Source organism: Pan paniscus, chromosome 3 (genome assembly GCF_029289425.2).
Source record: "Pan paniscus chromosome 3, NHGRI_mPanPan1-v2.0_pri, whole genome shotgun sequence".
In the NCBI taxonomy this organism is placed as follows: Eukaryota; Metazoa; Chordata; class Mammalia; order Primates; family Hominidae; genus Pan; species Pan paniscus.
In genome coordinates this window covers 180,988,215-181,015,284 of record NC_073252.2, presented here as the reverse complement: position 1 = coordinate 181,015,284, position 27,070 = coordinate 180,988,215, and the positions used below count along the sequence as shown (strand labels likewise).

At 39.9% G+C, this 27,070-nt stretch overlaps 1 protein-coding gene and 1 non-coding gene across 3 annotated transcripts in view; one reads left to right on the top strand and one right to left on the bottom strand.

Annotated features, from left to right (window-relative positions):
* Nucleotides 1-27,070, bottom strand: part of WWC2 (WW and C2 domain containing 2) — a 215,091-nt gene that overhangs the window by 35,581 nt on the left and 152,440 nt on the right. For both annotated transcript variants that reach the window (XM_034959460.3, XM_034959461.3), the window contains 8 exons: nucleotides 24,748-24,990; nucleotides 19,019-19,108; nucleotides 17,210-17,829; nucleotides 13,632-13,761; nucleotides 12,898-12,978; nucleotides 12,715-12,801; nucleotides 9,516-9,708; nucleotides 7,445-7,606 (listed from right to left, as the gene is read on the bottom strand). In XM_034959460.3, coding sequence (XP_034815351.3) covers nucleotides 7,445-7,606; nucleotides 9,516-9,708; nucleotides 12,715-12,801; nucleotides 12,898-12,978; nucleotides 13,632-13,761; nucleotides 17,210-17,829; nucleotides 19,019-19,108; nucleotides 24,748-24,990 — 1,606 coding nt within the window. The remainder of the gene's footprint in view (nucleotides 1-7,444; nucleotides 7,607-9,515; nucleotides 9,709-12,714; nucleotides 12,802-12,897; nucleotides 12,979-13,631; nucleotides 13,762-17,209; nucleotides 17,830-19,018; nucleotides 19,109-24,747; nucleotides 24,991-27,070) is intronic.
* LOC112439739 (small nucleolar RNA U13) lies at nucleotides 4,124-4,227 on the top strand. The gene has a single exon (XR_003027975.1). It is a non-coding gene; the product is annotated as a small nucleolar RNA U13 (small nucleolar RNA).

Below are 27,070 nucleotides of genomic sequence, written 5' to 3'. Positions count from 1 at the left end.
CCATTCACAATTGCTTCAAACAGAATAAAATACCTAGGAATCCAACTTACAAGGGATGTGAAGGACCTCTTCAAGGAGAACTACAAACCACTGGTCAAGGAAACAAAAGAGGATACAAACAAATGGAAGAACATTCCATGCTCATGGGTAGGAAGAATCAATATCGTGAAAATGGCCATACTGCCCAAGGTAATTTACAGATTCAATGCCATCCCCATCAAGCTACCAATGCCTTTCTTCACAGAATTGGAAAAAACTACTTTAAAGTTCATATGGAACCAAAAAAGAGCCCGCATCGCCAAGTCAATCCTAAGCCAAAAGAACAAAGCTGGAGGCATCACACTACCTGACTTCAAACTATACTACAAGGCTACAGTAACCAAAACAGCATGGTACTGGTACCAAAACAGAGATATAGATCAATGGAACAGAACAGAGCCCTCAGAAATAACACCACATATCTACAACTATCTGATCTTTGACAAACCTGAGAAAAACAAGAAATGGGGAAAGGATTCCCTATTTAATAAATGGTGCTGGGAAAACTGGCTAGCCATATGTAGAAAGCTGAAACTGGATCCCTTCCTTACACCTTATACAAAAATCAATTCAAGATGGATTAAAGACTTAAATGTTAGACCTAAAACCATAAAAACCCTAGAAGAAAACCTAGGCATTACCATTCAGGACATAGGCATGGGCAAGGACTTCATGTCTAAAACACCAAAAGCAATGGCAACAAAAGCCAAAATTGACAAATGGGATCTAATTAAACTAAAGAGCTTCTGCACAGCAAAAGAAACTACCATCAGAGTGAACAGGCAACCTACAAAATGGGAGAAAATTTTTGCAACCTACTCATCTGACAAAGGGCTAATATCCAGAATCTACAATGAACTCAAACAAATTTACAAGAAAAAAACAACCCCATCAAAAAGTGGGCGAAGGACATGAACAGATACTTCTCAAAAGAAGACATTTATGCAGCCAAAAAACACATGAAAAAATGCTTACCATCACTGGCCAACAGAGAAATGCAAATCAAAACCACAATGAGATACCATCTCACACCGGTTAGAATGGCAATCATTAAAAAGTCAGGAAACTACAGGTGCTGGAGAGGATGTGGAGAAATAGGAACATTTTTACACTGTTGGTGGGACTGTAAACTAGTTCAACCATTGTGGAAGTCAGTGTGGTGATTCCTCAGGGATCTAGAACTGGAAATACCATTTGACCCAGCCATCCCATTACTGGGTATATACCCAAAGGACTATAAATCATGCTGCTGTAAAGACACATGCACACGTATGTTTATTGCAGCATTATTCACAATAGCAAAGACTTGGAACCAACCCAAATGTCCAACAATGATAGACTGGATTAAGAAAATGTGGCACATACACACTATGGAATACTACGCAGCCATAAAAAATGATAAGTTCATGTCCTTTGTAGGGACATGGATGAAATTGGAAATCATCATTCTCAGTAAACTATCACAAGAACAAAAAACCAAACACCGCATATTCTCACTCATAGGTGGGAATTGAACAATGAGATCACATGGACACAGGAAGGGGAATATCACACTCTGGGGACTGTTGTGGGGAGGGGGGAGGGAGGAGGGATAGCACTGGGAGATATACCTAATGCTAGATGACGAGTTAGTGGGTGCAGCGCACCAGCATGGCACATGTATACATATGTAACTAACCTGCACAATGTGCACATGTACTCTAAAACTTAAAGTATAATAATAATAATAATAAAAAAGAAATGATGCTGTATGAACTAACAATTAAGTTGTCCTCCAAAAGCTCAACAGAATCAATGGAAGCTAGATGACAATAAAATGGTATTTTTAATACGTTCAAAGAAATAACAGCAGACCTAGAATTCTGAATATGCAGCAAAAAAACTATCCTTCACAAATGAAGTTGAAATAGATAACAGGTCTATACTAAAAGAAATATTAAAGGGAATTCTTTGAGCAGAAGCAAAATGTCTCAAATGGAAGCACAATAATGCAGAAGGAAATAAAATATAACAAAAGGGTAAAAACGTGAGGAAATCTGAATGAATACTAACTGTCAATGAAACAATAATAATATCTTGTGAGATTCAAAATATATGACAATAATAGCAGAGAAGGAGGAAAGGGAATAAAATGGAGTTAAAGTCTTTGAAAATCTTTGCATTGTCTGGGAAAAAGTAAAGGAATTCATGGTAGTTTTTAATAAGTTAAGAACTCATGCTATAATCTCCAGGGAAACTGCAAAAAATAAAAGACTGCAGATCTAGTAGAGAGGAAAATGAAAATTTAAAAATAATTCAAAACAAGGAAGAAAAAGAATAAAGATGGAATTAAAAGAAAACAAATAGGAAGATAATAGGATCAAACCCAAATATATCAATAATAGCATTAAAAGTAAATGAGCTAAATATTTCAATTAAAAGATGAAGATTTTAAGACTGGATAATGAATCAAAACCAACTACATACTGCTTATAAGTAGAATACTTTAAATATAATATCTCAGAAAGGTTGAAAGTAAAAGGATGAAAAAAGATAAATCATGCAAACACTAACCCAAAAAGGCTGATATGTAGCTTTACTAACACCAGACAAAGTAGATTTTAAAACAAGAGGTATTGCTAGCAATAAAAAGGAACATTTCATAATGATAAAAGGTTCAGTTGAACAGAAAGATGCAATGCAATGCTAAAGGTAAATGCTAAATTTACTTTACCTAATAACAGACTCAAAAAGCAATACTTCTAAGTCTAAACAGACTGAAGTACAGAGATAGAATCTGTAAACAAAAAATTCCACACACAAAAAAGTACAGGACTGGATGGCTTCACTTGTGAATTCTATGAAACATTTACAGAAGAATTAATACAAATTATTCTCAAACTCTTCCAGAAGGTAGAATGCTTTCTAACTCATACTATGAGGCCAGAATTAGCGTGATAAAAACCAAAGCTATCACAAGAATACTATGAATACAGACAGGAAAATCCTGAATGGAATACTAGCAAACTGAGTCCAACAACATACAAAGGATCTACACTATGACCAAGTGAGATTTATCCTAGGAATGCAGGGTTGGTTTAATACTTGAAAATCAATTAATAAATTATATCAATTGAATAAAGAACAAAAACCACATGACCATCTCAACAGATGCAACAAAGGCATTTTACAAATCCAACGGCCTTTAATGATGAAAAGCAGTCAACAAACTTGGAAAAGAAGAGCTTTTCCTTATTCTGATAAAGGACATCTATGAAAAAGCCACAGCCAAATTCATACTTAATGGTGAAAGGCTGAAAGCTTTTCCACTAAGATCAGGACGAAGACAAGGATGTCTGCTCTTACTACTTCTTTCAATATTGTCTGGGAAGTTCTAGCCAATCACCTCTATTTGCAAACAATATGATCTTATAGAAAATCTAATGGAATCCACTAAAAAAACTATTAGAATTAATAAATGAGTTCAGTAAGGTTGCAGGATACAAGATAAACAAAATCAACTGTGCAACAAACACTTAAAAATGCAACTGAGAAAACAGTTCCACAGTGGCTGGAGAGAGTAGGGAGGGTGAGGAGGAAAAGGGAAAGGTTATTCAACAGGAACATCAAGTTACAGTTAGAGAAGCAGAATAAGTTCTGCTGTTCTAATGCCCAGTAAGGTGACTGTAATTAACAACATTGTATTACATACTTCAAAACAGCTACAAGAAAGGATTTTGAATAGTCTCATCACAAGAAATGATAAATGTTTCAGGTGATGGATTTGTTAATTTACCCTGATTTGATCATTATATAATGAATACATGTACTGCAACATCACACTGTTTCAGTGGGTCCTCAAACTTTGTTTTAAATGATTAAAACATTTAAATGATTAAATATCTGATATAACTTATTGATTTTCAAGTGTTAAACCAACCTTGCATTCCTAGGATAAATCTCACTTGGTCATAGTATAGATCTTTTTCATGTTGTTGTATGGGGCCATGATGAACAAAACTTTTAAAAGCCCAGTTCCATTCACAATAGCACCAGAAACAATAAAATACTTAGAAATAAGTTTAACAAAAGAAGTCGCATACTGATCCTTTTGTAGTTCCTAAGTGTGATGATTAGGTTTTCATGCTCATGTGTGACATGTGCCTCCTTCAAATCTCATTAGGACATCAGCACATTACCCATCTGACATAAAAATAAAAAAGAAAAATGAAAGAAATGCAAACTTTGACTCTGAAAACTATGAAATATTATTGAAAGAAATTAAAGACCTAAATAAATGGAAATACGTCCTATGTTCATGGATCAGAAGACTTAGAACTGTTATGATGACAGTATCTTCCAAACTGACCTACAGGTCCAATTCTACCCCCATGAAAATCTTGGCTATCTTTTTTTGCAGAAATTAGTAAACTGATACTAAAACTCTTATGGAAATGCAAGGGACTCTGAATAGCCAAAATAATCTTTAAAAAGAAAAACAAAGTTGGAAGAACCACACTTCCTGATCTCAAAATGACGACAAAGCTATAGTAATCAAAGCAGTGCGGTACTAGCTTAAGTACAGACATGTGGATTAATGAACAGGATTGAGAGTCCAGAAATATAAACCCTCACACTTGATTTTCAACAAGGGTGCCAAGATAATTCAAGGTGAAAGAACAGTTTTTGCAATAAATGGTGCTGGGACAACTGCATATCCACATACAAAAAGATGAAACTGGATCCACGTTAACAACTCAAATGAATCAGAGACCTAAATATAAGACTTTAAAACTGTTAGAAAAAGACCCAGGAATAAATATTTGTGATATTAGTTTAGGCAAAGCAGTCTTAGCTATGATACCAAAAGCACAAGGATTTTTGAAAAATGGATAAACTGGACTTTTAGGAAAATTAAAAACTTTTGTGCTGTAAATAAAACCATCAAGAAAGTGAGAAGACAATCCACAGAATAAGAGAAAATATCTGCAAATTATTTATCTGATAAGGGGTTTGCATCAAGAATAGGTAAGGAACTCTTATAACTCAATAATAAAAAAATAAACAGGCTGGGTGCAGTGGCTCACGCCTGTAATCCCAGCACTTTGGGAGGCAAGGTGGGCAGATCACCTGAGGTCGGGAGTTCGAGACCAGCCTGACCAACATGGAGAAACCCCGTCTCTACTAAAAATACAAAATTAGCTGGGCATGGTGGTGCATGCCTGTAATCCCAGCTACTCGGGAGGCTGAGGCAGGAGAATCACTTGAACCTGGGAGGGGGAGGTTGTGGTTAGCCGAGATTGTGCCATTGTACTCCAGCCTGGGCAATAAGAAGAAAACTCCGTCTCAAAAGAAAATAATGATAATAAATTAAAAATAAATAAATAACATCTTTTAAAAATAGACAAAGAATGTGAAAAGACATTTCTCAAAAAAAAAAAATATACTAATGGCCAATAAGGCTGTGATGCTCACCATCACTAGTCATTAGGGAAATGTCAATCAAAGCCACAGTGAAACACCACTTCACACCCACAAGAATGGCCAGAATCAGAAAGACAGATAACACATGGCAAGGGAGAAACTGGAACCCTCACACACTGCTGATGGGAATGCAAAATGGTGCAAACACCTAGGAACAGTTTGGCTGTTCCTCAAAATATTAAACACGAAGTTACTATACAACCTAACAGTTCTACTCATAGGTACCTACCCAGGAGAAATGAAAACATATGTCCACAAAAACACTTGTATACAAATGTTCATAGCTGCATTTTTCATAATAGCCAAAAAGTGGAAACAACCCAAATGCCCATCAGCTGATGGATAGATAAAATGTGGTACATCCACAATAGAATATTATGTGTGAATAAAAAGGAATAAAATACTAATACTGCAACACCATGGAGGTACCTTGAAAATATTATGCTAAGTGAAAGATGCCACAAAAGAACAAATATTGTATTATTGCACTTATATGAAATGTCCAGAAGAAGCAAATTTAGAGACAGGGATGAGTGGTTACCTTGTAGCAGAGATTAGTGGTTGCCTTGGGGAAAGAGGTTAGGGAGAACTGGGAGTCTCTGCTCGTGCACACAGGGCTTCTTTGGCGATGATGACAATGTTCTAATATTAGACTGTAAAGTTGGTTGCACACACAACTCTGTGAATATCCTAAAAACCACTGGGTTGGGTGCTTCAAATGGATAAACTGTCACACTTTAAATGGGTGAAATGTATGATGTATGAATTATATTGTAATAAAGCTATTTTTAAGAACTTACATAGAGTGTGACCATTGTAAAAGCATTCTTAAGGATAAAACATCATATTTTGCCATCTTGTATGTGTTGTTCAGCGTCTATCACAAGCCTGGGCATGTAATCTAAAATGTACCGTTATGTTTGTTTCCCTTTCACCACCCACTACAGTGTCTACTATAGTTTCTCACACACAGTAGATGATCCACAAAACACTGTTGTTTAATTATCTGACTTCTGCTTAGGAAATGCCTTCCTCATAATCTAAAACAAACTTGAACTCAATAACAATATCCACAAATGCCAAATTCATGAACGGCCTCACAAAAGGCCCCTTTGTAAATTTTTTGAAGTACTACATTGAAGTATGGTTGCTGGCTACAACCTAACCCCCATTTTTTTGAGACAGGGTCTCTTTCTGTCATCCAGGCTGGAGTGCAGTGGCATGATCATGGCTCACTGCAACTTCAACTTCTGAGGGTCAATCGATCCACCCACCTCAGTCTCCCCAGGAGCAAGGACTTCAGGCGTGCACCACTGCACCCAGTTAATTTTTTTGTTATTTTTGTAGAGACAGGGTCTTGCTATGTTGCCCATGCTGGTCTTGAACTCCTGAGCAAAAGCAATTCGCCTGCCTCAGCTTCCCAAAGTGCTGGGATTACAGGCCTGAGCCACCATGCCTGGCCTTCACAAAACTATTTAATAGAAAATACTTATGGCTATTGATGTTACAAATGAAAAGCTAACACACTGTTTTGACTTCATAATTTCAAATCTGCAAAATATAAAAGGGCCAAATGTATAACCTGACAGTGGAATCAAACAATGTGAACACAATGCATGAAAAGTATATATTTAAATTAAAAGGTTTTTTCCATCATCACTTAAAACCAGTGAAGCCCCTATGTCAGTTTATTTTTACAAGGAAGTGTGAGCAGAAAAGAGTGCTCCTTTTATAAACCATATTTGAAACAAAGCTGGAAATTAACTTTCTTTTTTTTTAGGAAGCTGGGAAAATCAAAGTTGTGAAAGGAGAAAAGGAAGGACAGTGAAAGTGATAAAAGCATGTTGGTCTCGTAGCATTCCATATTTCGTATTACTTTCATATATGTATTTCATATATGTATTTCACATTACTTTCATATTATACTGTAATTTTGACTCACCAAGTCTATAGAATCTACTAACGGCTGGTTTGGTTGAAATACAGAGTCCTCATTTTCTTCATTCTTTTTGCAAGGCATTTGCTTGGAAGGAAGCAAGTTATACCATAGAGTGAAAACCTCACTGGAAAATGGTAAATCTGCCAGGCTGATCTGAGTTCCAGCCTATGTAAGTGAAAGAAAACAAAGAAAAAAAAATAAAGAAGAGAAAATAAAATGTTTACATTAGTATTTGTTCTGATATAATAAAGATTATTGAATGAGCTTGTTTTAGGGTAAAAAAAATGCAATTCTCCTGACATAAAGCATTGCTGGATTTTTTAAAACATGGGGATATGTTATATTTTCAGCTGTGACTACATAAGAAATAACCCCCAACCTAAAAGCTAATCCTGGGATTAGTTTGTGAGATACCATTTTGCAAAGACCTAATGACTAAGCATGCCTTTTATGTAAATGTGAAATTATTATTATTATTTTTGAGATGGAGTCTTGCTCTGCCTCCCAGGCTGGAGTGCAGTGGTGTGATCTCAGCTCACTGCAACCTCCACCTCCTGGGTTCAAGCGATTCTCCTACCTCAGCCTCCTGAATAGCTGGGATTACAGGTGCGCACCACAACACCCAGCTAATTTTTGTATTTTTAGTAGAGACAGGGTTTCACCATGTTGGCCAGGCTGGTCTCGAACTCCTGACCTCAGGTGATCTGCCTGCCTCGGCCTCCCAAAGTGCTAGGATTACAGGCATGACCCACCACACCCGGCCTCATAGTACTTCTTATAATATGCTGTAAAGGTGACTTACTCACAAACAACCCATTATCCACTGAAAAAAAAAATAAAAACTCCACTTTGGTTCTTGAATAAGACATCAGAAAGCAACAGTTTTCTTTAGATACATAAGTTAGTAGAATGGCAAAAAAAGTAAAGGATAAAGGCTTTCATATTCCACCAAACCACACATAGACAAAATCTAAATTCAATTACACTCTTCTTTAAGGCTATCAATTAACATATTTATGAACTTTGTGGGAGCCTCTGACATCTATTATACTAAATATGACATCTATGATACTAAAGCCTTTCTGATAGCCTAACGAGTCTGTTAGCTCTGCTTCTTTCTAACTTTATTGTCAGACAATATCATCAGATATTTTTTTCAAGTAAAGAAAACAAGAAGAAAAATTAAGAAGAAACCTACCCCTCTTAAACTTTGTTCATCATGAAACATGTGTTTCTGTGCTTCCCACTGGACTGCAGAGAAAAGCTCAATTGGAGACTCACATTGTTTTCTGAACACATGGCACATCTCTAGATGCCTGCATTTGAATGCTTATATAACTTTACTGGGACGTAATGGTTTTCTGGTTATTACGCACAACTGTGTATTAAACTCACAATTAGTTAACTGTGAAGTCTTCTGCTGTAGCATTTAAATATCATATTGCTTTAAACAGTAACATCACATCTTCCCGAAAGCTCCAATACTGTGGTGGAGGAGAATGAAGTGAATAAGGGTACTATATAGTACTCAGTGGTCTTGCTTAATTTTAATTTGTAATAGTGAATTATGTGGGGATATCTTTTTGATATCTGGATTCATCGCTTACTAGTTGTATGACCGTTGAATATATTACCTCTCTAAGCAGCTCCTTATCTGAAAATAGTGGATAATCATCCATTTCATAACCAATCTTTCATCAGGTTGTCATGAGGATTAAATGAGATAATATATACACAGCAGTCACGCAAAGCTTGGCATTGGTACTGGGAGTGGTAAGCACACTCCATGAGTGATAGCTGTCACAAAGGTAAAGTTCTTCCGTGGTGAAAAGGTTGAAATAGAAAGCAACTTTTATAGAAAATCACAATTTATAAGCAGATTTTAAAGGTCTGGAATAAGAGAATAAACAGAAACCACTACTTCAGAAAAAAATGAACAACACTAGATGTATCCCAAGATGTTGGGCAGGTCTGCAGTGATTTCTAGGGCTGGCAAAATAGCAACTACAAAATATATCCTCAGACCATCCAATCCTAAGTGTTATTTGGTAATGGGAATTATGAAGAATCCTACCAGGCATTCTTCCCTTCGGTGTTTACTGACAGAGCAAAGGTCTACCCTCAGTGTCTTCTGTTGTAAGGCTGTTTGGGAAATGGCGACTCTGAACACATCATTGAATAAAATGGATTCTGTGGGCGGATGAACTTTTGTGCGAAACAGACAGCTGACATCAGTTGAGGAAGGAAGAACGGCAACCCTAAAATATCTGCAAAGAACAAGAATAAAATGGATTTCATAGGTACTTTAATTATACCAGATTCACAGCTATCATTTGAAATTATCTGCAAAGAGAGAAAATGAGGGATCGTGGAGTTCAAGATTAATCTAAAGTGTTGCTGCCATCACGGGTCCGTGCTCAGCTGCATAGATGCTCTGTTCTTAACCCACCCGAGCTGACTACGCCCCTGAGCATGCAACGGCCCAGCCTCCACTCACCACGAGACTGCAGCAAAGGCACATGATAGGAAAGTGAAGAGGAAGAAAATCCGTAGGGCAGACGAATTTAACGTCCCACCTGCCCCATGGACAGCCAATTCCAAAATAAGTTATTTCTGAGCCTGGGAAGGTGGGAACACACTAAGTAGATACTGGTGACTTTATCTCACAGAATCCTCATCCTGAGTATTAAACAAGAGATGCTGATGATCACCTCCCAGGAATGGAATACATTATCCTACTAGAGAAAAAGAAAGGCTGAGTAGCATATTGTTAAGAAAATTTAAAACAGATGAAATAACAGTTCAAAAATATCACTGTCTAGCATCTCCAAATTCTGAGATACGACAAACTGTTTTGTCTCGTGCTTTGTAAAATTCAGAGGAAGAATTATAGAAAAACAATAACTTCTAATACTACTTTAAAGTGACTTTTCTGAGCACACATTGTATGAGGACCCACAATTCTTAGAAACAGCATGAGGTAACTTCCTTCAAATCCCAGGAAGAGAATACCGCTGAGTCTATCCCCTCCACCCCCATTTCCAGGCTTGTCTAATCTAGATTCTAAAACATGCCTTTCTCCGTTAGAAAACCTGTAATTCAAATGCAGAACTGAGGAATGTCATATTATTTTGTATTTCATATCAATATTAATTATGGAGATTCAGCAATGAAAACCTAGTGGGCCTGAAGCCCACTGCTGTTGATTAAAGAGCCTTACGAAGACACAGCTCACTGTCCCTGGGAGGCCGAAGATTCAGCAGAAGAAAATCTTTTCTGCTTGTCACAATTAATAATCAAAAAATAACTTTTGAGGTTGGGAAAAAAAAGAACAATTTTAAGAATATTTCATACTAGCTGTCATGTTTAGCAGTGTCATTATTTAGGCCAAGGCTTTTACATGTGGGTTTAAGGAAAGATTGCTATATATGTCAGGAAGGTTCGCACCAACTCAACAAGTGCCTGCATACAAGCTGGGGAGCCGAAGAGCAAATGTCTGCTCATTGGTTGGGCTGAGTATTTCACTGGTCCTACACTACGCAGGTATCACCATGCCTCCAGAAGGGACTTGGTGACATCCTATGAGGTAAGTGAGAATGACTGTGATTGGTTTAGTTGAAGTAGAGCATATTGCAGGTGCACCCTTACAGTGAGTTTAAAGAAGGTGTGTGTTCTTGGGGTGTTCTGTAGTTTTCTCCTGAAGTTGTGCATTAGTTCTCACTGTTTGTTTCAGTCTCTGGTAGACTGGTCTTCTCCATGATTTGCTTTACTAAAAGGCCACCAATGGCATGCTCCAACATCACAGCTTATCTACTGGTAGGGAGAAGTCACAGTTTATATCAAGCCAGTCTTCCTGGACACCGCTGACTGGTGTTTTTCATCTCGCATTTGGGAAGCAGGCTCTCTGCGTTGATCTAGGCACTTCTATGTGATGCCTGCTCTCCTTACTGGTCTCACTAATGATGTGGACAGTCCACACCTTGATTCAGGAAGTTCTCTAAGCTCACCCTCCTCCTGGAATCCTATCCTACCTCCAGCTTTGATGCTTGGCAACACATTAAAATCTACTATCTTGGCTGGGCTCGGTGGCTCACGCCTGTAATCCCAGCACTTTGGGAGGCCAAGGTGGGAGAGCCCAAGGAGTTCAAGACCAGCCTGGGCAACCCAGTGAGACCCCATCTCTTAAAAAAAAAAAAAAGAAAGCCACTATCTCTATTCTTCTATTGTCAACTACATAATTTCTATCTAGTTCTTTTTCTCTTAGATCCAGTTTCTTCTTTCTGATGATTATTGCAATGTTAGGAGGTGAACTTACAAGCAACTCTGTAGGAAAAACATGCAGAACTCTTAAATTTATTCTATTAAAAGTCTTATCCTAAGGAATATACTCTATCATTAAGGAAAACATTCACCTGGCTGGGTATAGAGTCTTGGGGATCACCCCTCAACAGCTCTTTTTAAATTTCCAAAGCCTTGCACTGCATATTCAAAATATTATTAAGATCCACTTCTTACAGGAAGTTTCAATGCAGAGTGGACACGTATATTCCAGATTCTACGTCATAGTGCTAAGTCGAAGTCTGGATTCTTCCTGGTACTTTCCAGCCATGAGCCCTTCAGAGTCACTGAAACTCTGATGTCAGAAAATGTGAATGGTGGTGTCTAAGACTTCCAGACTTATTTGTCATGAGATCTTTAGGCTTATCTGTCAGGAAGCAAAAAGTCTCTAAGCAATGGACTGTGTAGCATTATGTCATCACTTTGTTGGGATTCTTGGTTTGATGAAGTGAAATAACTTTAAGAACTCACTGGTCACAGGGAAGTAAATGCTTGATGATAAAAACATACTCTTACATGTAGCATGATAAAATGTTTGACTGGCAATGTTGTACAGATACATAAAATTTAATCACTACATTTTAATGTAAAAGATTAGAAAATTCCTTAAACAACAGTAGTAACAATTACACAAAAACAAAAATTTTACCCATATTTCAATCAAATTCCAACACAGCATAAAACAGTGCTTCTGGTTACAAAAAAGAGATTAAATGTCTTGCCTTCTACTCTTAAAAAGAATCAGTTGAATTAAAACTCAATAAGTCTTCCTCACATTTCCCTTCTCATCTTTATCTGCCATTCATTTAGACATGATCAGCCCTGCTATGTCTTTTCCGTATCTTCATTTTGATGAACTGCATGATTACAGTGTAAAATTCTCTTACATGGAAATGTTTAAGTTCCTCAATTTGATCTTCGCTGATTTTACTTACACTTTTGAAGTATGAGGTATCAAGAAGGCATGAAGGTTTCGGAGCTGTGCTATAATCACCATGAAACTTGAACTTTTTGCATTGTATCTGTCAAAAGAGAGGCTAAATGAAGTCAGGAATCACCACAGGCCACTTGCCCTGCACAGATGTCAGAACTGCTCCTTTCCCACGTACATTCCTTACCTGAGTCCTATCTGAACCTGGGCGGTCTCTACAATGGCTACGTCCTCTTCACTGTATGTGACATCTTCAATTTCACTAGGTCTATATGGACAGGGAGTAGATGAACAGTTAATTAATGGGGTTATCGATTGTTATGGTTAACAGTTTGCCACTTAGTGATTCTGAATGAAAATCCAAATTAACAGCACTCCTATGCCCTCCCAGTGGAACTGATCCCAGTGAAAGCTTACTGTTTCAGAGGCTCTTTTCAAGAAGAGCCCGCCTCTGGGCTTTAGGGCAAAGCCTCTCTGATGACTACTTTCCTTATTACTAGAAATATACCACACCCTTGAGACATTTCAGACTTTCAGAAATACACGTGAGAAGCTTCATGTGCCAAACAGGGTCTGGTGAATTCTTCCAATATTCCCACTAAATTCAAGGTTTTTAAATTCTAAAGAGGGTCAGTTGCCTCTGGGTACACCAATCTGTTTATCGATAATTTCCATGGCTAAGTCATTTTTGATATACTGAAATTTTCAGGCATACCACTTCTTTAACGGCTAAAGTCCTTACTAAGCCAAAGAGCGGACTAATGGTAGCAGTCCATTTACAGCATATAACCCACATCCACGGCTAAAGTCCTTACTAAGCCAAAGAGCGGACTAATGGTAGCAGTCCATTTACAGCATATAACCCACATCCACGGCGACGGAGATTCGCTGGAGCTAAAAGCACCCCTGCTGAATCCTTACTGTTTCACGAAAGCTTCATAGACCCCACTGTCTCCAGCCACAGACTCATCAGATACAGCAGCCGACACACAAGTGGTTTTCTCCCCAAGCAAGTGGATCACTCTTCTTTTTGGTAATGATTTTTCCACATCTATGGAGGGGAGGGTGAGAGCACTAATCAGAATGTCTTATTTGGAAAAGTTAAGTATTAAATACATACACAGTTTGGTCATGAGCAATCCAAAATAAGATTTCCTGCTGGGAGTCAAGGATGTTAATATTCAAATCTACAGATGTAAACAATTCAAGGCACTATGACTTATAAGATTCCGGGGACGCCAGTTTTTTCAGTCATTACTTGGAAGAGAATATGGTTTTTCTTTGTCCTGAAATATTTTAAGGGAAGGGATGAATTACACAAATTCTCATTGGTCCTTAGTCTCTTTCTTTCAAGCATTCACTGCAGTGTTCATATATTCAGGAATAGGAAATGATCTATCTTCCTCAAGTGACATTTCTATCACAGAGAGAGCTTCTAGCTACTCAATGGATAAGTTTCCACCTCTTTTGGTCTCCCCTTCTCTCCACATGCCATATCCTACATCTCCTGTGCTACTATTCTAACAGAAATAAAGAAAAAATGTCTTTGACTCACAGGAACTCCTCACCAGCCAATACCATTAAAAAACTTTTTGTGCTACTGAATCTTTAGTACCAATGACCACTTAACTTTTATCTCAAACTCATATTCATACACCAGCATCCTGCAGTGAGCAAGGAACATTCATTTAAGGCTGTGCTCTGTACTGTAATGAGCTGCAAGCCTGTGGTGCTCTTTCATCCTCCAGTGAGTGACAGTGAGCGCAGGGATCTGTATTGGTATGCATTTTGGCCCCCTTCTGAGCCGTGACTTTACATCTTGTGAAGATGTTTAAGTTTTAAGGCTTTAGATTACAGGATTGATTGCTGCATTTTCCACTTTATTTCTGGCAGTGGGAATGCTTTTTCCTTGATGATGAAGTGCCTTCTCTCCGCCCACCCCCCTTTGTGAAGGGTGAAGGTGATGACATGATTTATTGATTACCCCCAGGAATAACCACAGCAGCCTGAAATTGACTTTGACAATGACAGTGACTGACTGCGGAAGGCCTTTGCAGTTATTCCAACGTGGTTGGTGTCATCCAGCAGGGACTGGCACTGGACAGCAAAGTTTACATAAAAGGGACTTGACTTTACTTGCCTAAGCCTCTAGAGCACTGAGGGAGATGACAAACGTCCCTGATAGGGAGCCACCACCCCACATGCAGGGCAGACGTCCCCTGAAAAAAAGTGCTGGTGACTTGAAGAGAATTCATCTTTCCTTTTTTTGAGACAAGGTCTCACTCCTGTCGCCTAGGCTGGAGTGCAGTGGTGCAATCTCAGCTCGTCGCAGCCTTGACATCCTCCTGCCTCAGCCTCCTGGGACTACAGATGTCCACCACCATGCCCAGCTAATTTGTGAGAATTAGCCTTTATGGTTAAATATACGCTTTCGCTTGTTTTCGGACATGCAACTGAATATTATCTGCAATCAAAGCTCTTGGATGTATTTTCTCTTAGGGTAACTTTTTAACAGCAGTTTTCTAATATATGCATTTAAAAAGTTAAAAACTGTTTCACAAAAGCTTCAGAGATACTGTCTCCATCCACAAACTTTTCAAACACAGCAAGACCCAAGTGTCAGGAGCAAGGCATGGGCCAACCAGACACACTTGCAAGACAGGACTCCCAGACCTCAGGGTTACTGGGTGGGTGACAGACTTTAGGCAACTTTTTCCCTCATCACTCTCTCCCCTCTTCTCCAGCATCCAGCCTCACTTACTGCCCCTCCAAATTGACTGAACGTTAGAAGTGGTCACTAGATACCACTCCAAATACAGGAAGAGCAAAACTACCTTGAAAGGTCAAAAGATGTAAGTTCAAAGCACAGGAAGGAATGCTGGCACAGAACATTCCATTTTCTTCTCTTTCTTCTTCTCATAGCTTTCCATGGTTTACAGTAAGAACTGTGTTTAGCCAGAGTTTATTACTTATCATCATCACTGTCACAGAGTACTAATAATTATCATGAACTGTGTGCTGAGTGCCAGACACGGTTAAGTGCTTCACATGTTATCACTACATTAATCCTTCAGCCTGACCCAAGGATTACTGTAGCAACCACATTTTGCAGATAAGGAATCATAATCCTGAGAGATTGGGTAGTGTGCTTACCCAAACACGTTGGTGACTAAAATGTGAGTGGAGGCTTGGCTGGTTCCAGGAGTGGTATGCACCCCCTAACACACACGCACGCACGCACGCACGCACGCACACACACACACCACACTCCTTCCCAGAAGCAGTGGTGAAGGCCCCACGTGGCTTTCTGTTTTGTTGGGGCCATTATGTACACACACCATTCCCCTGGTTATTTTCTTTGTGGTTATTTCCATAACCTGCTACTTGTAGCTTTGACATCTCCCCAGGAGGGGGCGCACAAACCACACAAATGTCTCATGGGCCCTCCCACAGGCCCAGGCCACTGACAGGGCACAGCACTTGGCTCTTCAGTATTTGAAACCGTAGAAACAAGGTGGATTTGTCAATGTCTTTACACATCTGAATTGGCCAATCAATTACTCAGAATTCTTAGGACCATACATACAAATAAAAATGCTTCTGGGAACAGGAAGAGAGCACTTCTAAAGAGCCCTGCCCTGTTTTGTGTGGTCAGTAAAACATATAGCTATGAACAGGACAGCTGTAGATGAGCACTGGGGCTTTTATTTCACATTTTGTCTCAAGCTAGCTCTGGAACAGATCATCCTCCTCAGACCAACAGTGATCATCTGCCAACAAGGGAAACATCTTGTGCTCTTTACAATTATATCAAACATATTCAAAGTTCCTGCTTTGCAAAGGAAAACAAACAAACAAACAAAAAATGATATTTTTCCTGTTTCTGTCTTTTTGAATACAAATGCAGGCCTAAGAACTACAATCTCTAGTAATCCCTTCCTGGGGCTGCAACTGTTAACCTGGCCAGAAGGTGGCAGGGTAATACCATACACTGCAACCTGCTGTTTTAAATTAACTTTTCGCCAGAAAAGGAGTCTGGCTTGAAACAAAAACTGTATTTATATAGAAGTCCCTGAACAATCTAAACACTGAACCTTGGTACTAATTAGCTACTATGTTAATTGCCTTGGTTTTAATCTGTTTTAGGCCAACTTTTAAAAGAAAATCCTCTTCTTTGCCTTGCTATTTCAGAACTGGAATCTACTTGGAAATATGTTCACAAAATATGTTCCCAGTCAGCTACCACACACAGAGTGTCTCTGGACAACTGAGCAGGTACTAAATGATTAAGTCTACTAAATAGGGAAGGTAATTTTTATTTGATAATGAAAAATATCTAGGTATATAAATAAAAGCTCCTTCTTAAATGAAGCCAAAACGATTACTCAAAAGAAAGAGAAGGGGAATCATACCCTTTGTTTATATGGAAAAATAATGCTCCAATCATTCTCCTTAAAATCACTAACAGGGAATACATGAAAGCAAAGGGCTGCATTTACCTGCAGTTCCTTCATATAATGGCTCCCTAGCACATTCATTAAGGTCTTTATCCTCTGAAAGAGACTGGGAGGCTCCTCCTGAATCAGAATCCAGCAAAATCTGATTTTCGATGAGGCTGATATCTGCAAAATGGCTACTCAATTCACAGTCTTCAAAGTCAGCAGTGAACTGATGGAGAGAGGCATCATGAGAAGACATGGGAAACGTGCCTTCCAAAACCAAGGGAGAGCCTGGAGGAGACAAGGAGGAAAGGGAGGACCTCGAGGACAGGGAGGCCACAGACTTCGGGGCCTCAGCCAGTGGAGGAGTGTGGCCTGTTGCTGCAGCTGCCACTCCACAGAGTCCACTCTGGCCAGGCTGGCTAGGGGACTTGACCACCTCGTTTTCATGGATGGTGGTGATGGGTCCAGAAGGAATGTAACCGCTTTTCTCTTGCAGAAGGAAGTCCAGTTTATACTGATAATCCACATCTATCTGATCACTTTGACTGCTGTAATAGAGTTCGGTGGAACTGAGGGAGTTGAGTGACCCTCTGCTGGAGGTGTTCAGAGAGCCCCGACTCGATGCCAGGGAACCCAGGCTGCTCCCAGATGACATGGACAGGGTGCTGGCAGAGAGGCTGAAAGACAAAAAGCACACACCATAAAATCTGTTACAAAATGGAAAACCTAATCACAATCCCTACTGGCTCCTTCAGATCTGCAGAGGGAAGAAACCTGCTAAAGAATGGAATCAATGGCCAGGGACAGAGGAACTCCCTATATTACGGCCGTGTGTCAGTTAACAACCTGGTCAAGTTCTGAGAAATGCATGGTTAGGTGATTTCATCACTGTGCAAACATCACAGAGTGTACTTACACAAACCTAGACGGTACAGCCTACTGCACACCCAAGCTATGTGGTATAGCCTATTGCTCCCAGGCTATGAACCTGCACAGCAGTTGCTGTTCTGAATACTGTAGGCAATTATAACACAATGGTAGTATTTGTGTATCTAAACATAGCTAAACTAGAAAAAGCACAGTAAAAATACAGTATTATAATCTTACGGGACCACCATCATATATGCAGTCTGCCCTTGACCAAAAAGTCATCATGTGGCACCTAACTGTATACCATGTCTATGCTTCTTCACTAACCTTTTCAGCCTTGCTCTCCAAATACTCTTTAAGTAGCAAATCTATTCTTATTAAACATTATCCTCCTTTTGCAAAAATAAAAGGAATCAAATACCTGTTGATAAGTTTATTTGCATAGACATCTAGAAGCCACTTTGCCATTAAAAAATATTGAAAGCAAGAAAAAACAGGGCAAAAGCGTTAATGTAGTTTTTTATTAAAAAAAAAAGCTTTTTATTTTTAGAGAAAAGAAGGCAAGCTTATAAAAAGAAAGAAGTCACACAAAAGACCCTTGGGTTCGCTCACGTTTCCTCTTTGTGTGTGAATGTGAGGAGTGAGTATTTTTCTCATCAATGTAAGGAAATCTATGGCTATTTTAAGGCAAAGCTCCCCCACTTTCCCTTTTTAAAAAATGGGGCAATGGGAAAAATGCGTTATTTTCCTAAGTGTACTGACAGCTAAAACATATCTTCTTTCTATAACATATTTCAAATGTATTCCAAATATGACACTGGGTTCATGCAAAAGAAAATGTGACTTTAAATCTGATCACTCAAACAGTAACTGTACTACTATAATGATTTTATTTAAAGTAGTTGGAAATAAAGTGAAAAGTAATCAAAGATGAACAAGAACATGCCTGAATGTATTCGGAGAAAAGCTTTCCCCTCAAAAATCTGATAAGCTCACCTTTTAAGTTGTGAATGCAAATAAGTAGTTAATTTAGTAGTTTCTTCAAGTTTCTGTAGCAGCTCTTTTCTTCTCTCTTCCAATCTCAATCTAGGAAGAAAAAAAATTATTTTCAAATGATTATAACAAAATATGAAAACTAAAAGGAAAGAAAGATTCTCATTGTACAAACATTACAGATCACAAGGGAAAAATGTGAATGGGCTCCACAGACAGAAAACAGGACACCGCCAAGAAGTGTGGGGGGCAGAGCTGCACGAGCCAAGCTGAAGGATGGGGAGGGAGCGTTATGCCCCATCACCATGTCACTGAGAATTTAAAATTGCTGGTAGCCTAGAATCTTTTTAAATGGGTAAGTAATATGGTCCTTTGAGTTGGGGAAGAAGAGTGAGGAGGAAAATAACCAAGGAAACAAAAAACTAACCAAAGACTAGAATCCTGACACAGATCTGTGACCTGGGAACCCTTTCCTAAAACATTTCACAGCAACAGTAAAGGTCACCCTAAACACCGAATTTAGTAACGCTTGTTCCAACATAGTATTTAGTGATAACATTCCCAACCCTGATTTGATAAGAATTAGCAATTAAGAAACAATTTTAGTCCACAATACCATTGTGGGCTAATTTGGGCTCAACTGTTTAGGGAAGAGGATGACCTAAAAGTGATTCCCCTTCCGAGCTACAGCACATCTCATCATCCGCGTCGGACTATCATAAAATTTCATCCACATTCAACTGCAAAAGTTTTTCTTTTTTTTAGAGTACAGCATTATAGAACTGTATACTTGAATAGTAAGTCATTTTAAAATATACCAAGCACCCAGGGGTTTATGCAACTAAGAGTCTGCGCAAGTATAGTCTATGTAGTGTGAAGGTCTTTAGACATCATGAAATAAAGTAGTTCAGAGCAGTAAGCAGCAGAATGGAATTCAGAAAAAGGGCACCTGGGTTTCTAATCTTGATTTGCAGCTTACTAGCTGCATATCCTTGGTAAGTCGCTGAATCAAGGGTCTTACTTTTCTCATCTGTAAAATGGTGACTATAATTCCCGTGTCTCCCTGGTAAGGCTGTTAAAGGGATCAATGGAGTAATGTATGAGAAAGTGCTCGACAGAGAAGAAAAACAAATCTGACTTGTTCAAAGCCTCAGCATGCCCTGAAAAGTGGTGATATAAAAATTAGCCACTTTTCTTTGGAGAAAAATAAAATTTCCTTAATTTCTAATCTCTTTGAAATGTTATATATGTTTTTGGCAGTAAGGAAACATGCCCATATTTTATTTATAGGTATCTATCCCTTTGATGTGTCAACAACACTATTCCATTATATGTTAAACTAAAAAAAGTAATTCTTGCCATTTTCTTTAATACTTCAAAAGCGCGATAAATTCTTAATTCATGGCTTTCAAAGGTGTATTTTTAAAAGTAGCAGTCATTTTTAAAATCTTTCAAATATAAATAAAAACTCAACAAGGAAAAAAGTAATATGAAGTAGACTAACTGAATTAAAAGTGCACACAGGTCTGAAGAAAGCCCCAAACTCTACTAAAATCCATGTCTTCTGAAACAAGAGAAACACTTCGGAAGGAAGTTTTAAAACTCAATATTGCTTTTATTAAAATGAAGCCTTTTTCTAGTGCTTTCAGGAGGCACCAGGATGACGTCAGAATGTGACCCTGAGCCACACTTTCAGTGCTGTCCCTTCTCCATCACTAGGGAGCGTCCTCAGCCTTCTCCAGGTGATGCTCGGCAGCTGCTCTTCCAGCCCTTTAATGTCTGCTTTGAACCACAGATGCCTGTCTTTGTGTTCTTGTTCATGTTTCCCACTTAGCTCCTACAATCCCAGAATGCAGACATCAGCCCTTTCTCCCTGCAGCACAGGGTGCCCTGGCCAGTCCCTCCGTTCTTGCTGGTGTTGAGATGAAACCTTCCCTGGGAGAAGCATGAGGAAGGCACTACTGGGGAGAGGCACAGAAACCCTCCTAGTGGGCCGCAGTTTGTCTCTGATGTTATCACCAAAGCCTCTCCTAGCGAAAGCCCGAAGTCTTCCTCAGAATCCAGGTGTATTTCATGTGAAACGCTCTCCCCAACTTCCCCATAACCAGGGGTTAGAAGAAATTGCAGACATCAGCCCTCTCAAAAGGGTGCACACCTGTCTCTCTAGGTTCTTCTCCAACTCCTGCCTGTTGGTCTGCTGGATGAGAAAGGGTTTCCTCTACTTGGCCCTTAAAAGATTCCTCCCCCTGGCCCATCTGCTCCACATCCCCTTTCAAGCTGCCCTTTGTGAAGTGTGGGCCTTCACACCTGCCTGCCTCTGCCCTCAGTGCCCTGCAGGAGAGAAGCACAGCCTGGTTTCTCCTGAACTCAGAATTCTGCACCTAGGGAAAATTTCATGTCATCTATAGAAGCAGGAAGTCCCTTTTCCACTCAAAACTAAGTGACACTCATGCCCCCACCTATTTGCTTTAAAAAATTTTTCAGAAGCAGTGGCAAAAACATTCAAATAATTAAGAAACAATTAAGACGTCTTGGCAATTACAAGGCAAACCCCCAACACTTGTGAGAAAACAAGGAGCAATGTTAAGATCTTACCAGCTATAGGAAAGCACAGAGTTTAAGGAATTTCAATAACTGCATGGAAAGAATACGAAAGATGCATAGAAACACCTTCCCTGCATGGTTTTTTTCATTTGCGAGCAATTTCTCTTTAGGCCTGGCAATGCTTCACCATGAGCACCTCTTTCCCACCACCAGGTGGCGAGCACAGTCGCTGCCATCAGGCCCAGTGGGCGACACTGCAGCCCTGTGGGGGCAGGAACAGAGCCGGGGGGGCTGTAGGATCACACTCAGAGACTGAAAATTCATGTGCATCTAGCTCCTTCAGATACCAACGTTCAGCAATGACTCAGAATCTTGCCAGAGGTCACCCCTGAAATAATGGGGAACCCCAAATATAAGTGGAAAACAGGAATATGTTGGGGAATACGGCAGGTAGCTTTGACAGTCATGTAGGTACCAAGAAGAAAAGGAAGGATTTGGGGTTGGTGGCACACAATCTGTTCTATGATGAAACTGAGTTTCACACAGCAAATCCTACTTCCCAAAAGAAGCTCCAGCCAGCCCTGCTTTGACACTGAGGAGACACTGCTGGCAAGGGTGTTCTCTTCCCTCTTAAACTCCCGGTGTCAGTGCAACAGCAACAATGAGCAGAGCAGAAACCCACACACACAGGAGGAAGACACGAAAGGGTGAAGCCATAAGAAAAAATGCCAGAGCATGGGGGAATAGAAAGCAAAACCGTAATAGCAACAGCAAAACCCAAAGCCAGACGAGGTTGTATCTACTTGGGAAAGAAAGGATTCAGTGTTCCCAATGGCAGCAGGTTCTGCTCTTCTGGACATGTGAACTACTGAGTCACTTTGAGCATCCCAGGATAGGAGTTAGAAAGCTTTAAGCTGATCAAGCAAGAATGTCTGAGTCCTTCAACCTTTGATGGCAATGTAAGTATGAGGATTTGCCTTTGGCCATAGACACTGATAAGGAAACTAGTATCCACTTATTTGGAATACTAAATGACCTGGCTCTTCCAGGTAACTCAGAAAGTCAACATACTACATATATAAAATACACGTTTCCCTTCCTGCTAACATCCAATCATGGGAGACAGGGCCATGGAGGTATCATATCCACACCACTTACTCCCCAGATGACACAAACCCAGTGGCTGGATCTCACTAAATAAATAATTTTTAAAATAAATATCTTATAGCTCCTCTTCCTAATGAGTTCAAGCCTACTGTCTCTGGTGAGGTTTGGGCTGTTTGTTAAAAAAAAAAAAAAAAAAAAAAGGTAAAAAAGCCTCCTATTTCGCTGGAATTTTGAGTTACTATGTGTGTGCAAACAAAAGTATAAAGTTTAGGTACTTAGGAAAAAGTCAAAGTTTAGGTTCTCAGGAACAAATTGCTATCTTTAATGTTATATCATGAGTCATTTTTTGGAAGCTCTACTCCTAATAAAAAAGGCAAGCAAGACGCCACCTCAATAAAAACTAAGACAAACAAATATGTCTTCTTTCTCTGCCAGAACAAATCTGGTTTGTAAGTCCTTCCTAGATTCACCTACTACAAAGTAGAATAGCTGAGATGGACGTGGCACATTAGACACGTATGATTATATAAAATTTTATAATATGTAAATGCTATGTAGTAGTATGAAACATCATTGCTGTTTTATACATGGGCCACATAAAAGCTACCTGTTTCATCATACCTACTGATGACTATCCGTAGCTAGAAACTTTAGGTATACAAATTTAGACATATCAGGGTAATTCAGAAAAACAACAGCAACAACAACAACAAAAACAAATTAATTCTCCCTTGCCTTCTTACTCTTTTTGTTCCTTTTGGTCTTTGTCAGATGGGGCCTTGCTTTGCCAGCCTGGCTGACACTTCCCTCAGGCTGACCGTTTGGTCAGCAAAATTAGACAGAAAAGCCAGAACAAGAAGGGAAGAAAAGAAGGGGAAATGGAGGCAAAGATGAGAATTATTAAGAGGGCAGAAGATTATAGTTCAGAGGCTTTTCCTTTTGATACGTTTTCATGTTCCCTACAGCTATGACACTGAGGCTGCGTGTTACCTTGATCAACATTTTAACCCACAGAAGTCAACTCTCCTAAAACGGTTAATGTTGGGGTGGGTGAGTCCCCATGCTAACACCTACCTGGGAATGTCAGAGACGTCTTCCTCTCTCCCTCCCCCTGCTTTTCAAATGTTTTGATATTATGTAGCCATGCAACCCTAACATTTATTGAGGACAAGGAATTAGAAGGCAAGACGCCACAATTTTTTTTTTTTTGAAGCAACTGGATTATGGCTGGGTGTTTTAAACTTACTTCCAGGCCACTTGAAATTATATCAATGTGAATTTCTTTCCCATCACCCTGAAACAGGCACTGCTGTTTACTGGCTGGCCTAAAGGATGTACATGCGGTCGTTCTCAACGGCTCTCTGGTCTGTCCTGAAACAGGTATCCAACCCATTCTGCCATCAAGGCCTGGACCCAGGCTCTTATGCAGATGCGTTCATGTCAAACTGACACACAGAGGTCCCTTCACTTAACATTCCAGCTGATCTGTTTTGCAGAACTGGATTTTTTTAGATGGAATAATCAACTCACACCTTCCCAGAGAAAGATGGGAAAATTGCCTAGAGTATTTTCCTTTACAGTTTCACCTGTTTCACGGGAGGGCTGCAACTGACAAACAAAATGCAAGTGAGTACGTTGTGACCTGTTAGGGTATCACAGGGAGGAAGCTGTCTTTTCCTCGTGAAATGACTAGCAATAAACTTTTGCATTCCTGTGAGTAATAAAACCCAGAATAGGAAGCTTCAGTTGCTCTAACAGTCTAGATAATTTTTCTTATCGGAGTGCAATAGTTTATAGCTATTGTTATCAGACTTCATCAATGATGTACATTCCTGGTTTTATGTCAGCATTCCTAAGTTATTCAACATCTGTCACAGGTTTTGCACGTTCCTAAAACACAGAACTTATCCTGTTGGGCATTAGGATGGTGCACTTTATTGTTCTACAGAAAGTCCATTTGTGCTGTTTCTCAGTCCACTAAGAATAGATGCAATTGAGATTTCCAAACCCAGGGAAAATAGTATCCAGTTAAGACACCCCCACAAGAGTTAAGCTGCCCTATTTCCAGAAGGAAAACAAACCTCTCGGCCAGAGCTCTGCTTGGTGCTCCCCTCACAGACAGCAACTCTTCTTCCAGCCGCTGCCTTTCAGCTTCTAGGCGTTCTAATTCATCTTGGGTACGTTTCTGTGGGGTGACGAACTGAAGCTCTTTCAAAAGTTCTTCTTTTTCATTAATCAGCATCAGTTTTTCCTTCTCAATATCCAGTGCCCCAGGCCAGGCCTCACTGTCCAATTTTGACAGTTCAATTTTTAAGTTGGCCATACTAAAAAAAAAAAAGATAAAAGAGGTATGCACATACTTAAAACTCCTGAGAAAGGTAAACACAGCCTAAGCCAAATTTGGGGTTGACATGCTGTCCAGATTTTCCTAACTTGACCTTACCAGAAAGAGGTGTGGTCTACTGGTGAGAGGCCGGAGTGGGAGCAGCAGCCTTGCACACCAGTCTCTGGGCCTGTCTCTGCACTCAGCTGTCACCCACTTCTTTCCCCCATCTTTAAAATGTAAGTGAGCATACCCAGCTACCTGACAAAAGGGTGAAGGCCAAGTACACAGAGGCTTCAAAAGCTGAGTGCTCTGGGCGCCACGAGAGGCCAGCTCTGACGTGTGACTGCCTGTGTAGGTGACAGGAAAGATGCCTGGGGGGTTCCCTTTAAAAAAACTGAGGTGAATGATGTCTGAGATGCCATCACTATACATTTTATTCCAATGTGTTTTAGATGCTGTCCGCTAGTAAAACGGGAACCCCAGGGCAGGCTGGACAGAGACTAGGACATTAGTAAGTCAGGGAAGGAGAGAGCAGCAAAGAGAGCAGTGGTGTGGCCAACTGGTATGAAAGCAGTTGGGCCAGGTGCAGTGGCTCATGCCTGTAATCTGACACTTTGGGAGGACAAGCAGCACGATCATGTGAGGCCATGAGTTCGAGACCAGCCTGGGCAACACAGCGAGACCCTGTCTCTACCAAAAATATTTTAAAAATTTTAAAAATTAGCCAGGTGTGGTGATGTGTGTGCCTGTGGTCCCTGCTCCTTGGGAGGCTAAGGTGAGATCACTTGAGCCCAGGAGTTTGAGGCCGCAGTGAGCCATAACTGCGCCACTGCACTCCTGCCTGGGTGACAGAGCAAGACCCTGGGAGGGAGTCAGGGGTTGATCCATCAAGGCTCCCCCATTGCCAAAGAGAAGGGGCAGGGCTTGGCCTTCTGCCGTTCACATTCTCCTTAAGCTGCATGTGAGTCTCCTCCCCATCAGTGCCCCGACTGGTGTACAAGCCATTTACTGAGCAGTCATTGCACTGACACTTTATACATTATTGTGCTAGCCCTGTGGTTGCTCTGTACACAGCTATTTACAGGCAGCATACGGTGGACCTTCACTAGTACAGGCAGCTGGCATGACACCACCGGAGTGACAACAGGTGCTGAAGTGATGTGGACAGGGACAGGAGAAGGAGGAGGAAAATGCACCAAAGGCAAATCTCACTGTTTCCATAATTTTGCCTGACCCCAGATTTCTCTTATGTCTAGAGCTTCGTAACACATGGTAGAGTTAACATTACCCCCGACTCAGTATGAATGTCCTAACCACCTGAGTCAAATAACTTGCTACGTGGCACTGTAAAGACAATCAGGACTGTTCATAAGGTAAGCGGCACATGGTTCTTTCGACCATAACGACAAGATCTCAGTGAACTATGAACTCCACTGATGTCTGCACAAGGAATCTATGTTTCTACAGAAAAACGTTGGATGATTACTTTGGATATTGTTAACAGTACACACCAAAATACGAAAAACAGAAAAGAAATACTTTCCCATTTTCATGGGAGAACTTGTAGAAGGGAAGAGAAAAGGTGAATGAAAAACATAATCAAGAGCAAAGATGGAAGTAGATCTATACCTTTGTGCCATAAGTTTCTTGTTCTAATTAAAAATAAAATTGCATGTTAGACTGGCACGGTGTATGCAGTGTACTTCTGATTTTCTCCCACCATCTGCACTTATGATAGATGTAAGTAACATCAGCTATTCTTCAGCTTTAACCACAAAATTATAAACAACTGTCTCAACATACTAGAAAATTCATCATCAAAATGCTAAATAAGCATGATATTATTAGCTTCATTAAGCACATAAAACAAGGGCTGGAGGAGAAAACAGATTTCAGAGAAACACAACCTGCCTCTTTACTTAATCAGAATTGAGGAGGAAAAAGCATTTTCAACATATGCATAAGCGCTTGAGATTTACTTTCTCATCAGCATCACTAGTAACTTTAAAACAAAACCCCAAATGGCACGCCAATGCAACCAAGTGGGAAAGAACCAATGTCTGAAGTTTTGATGTGAC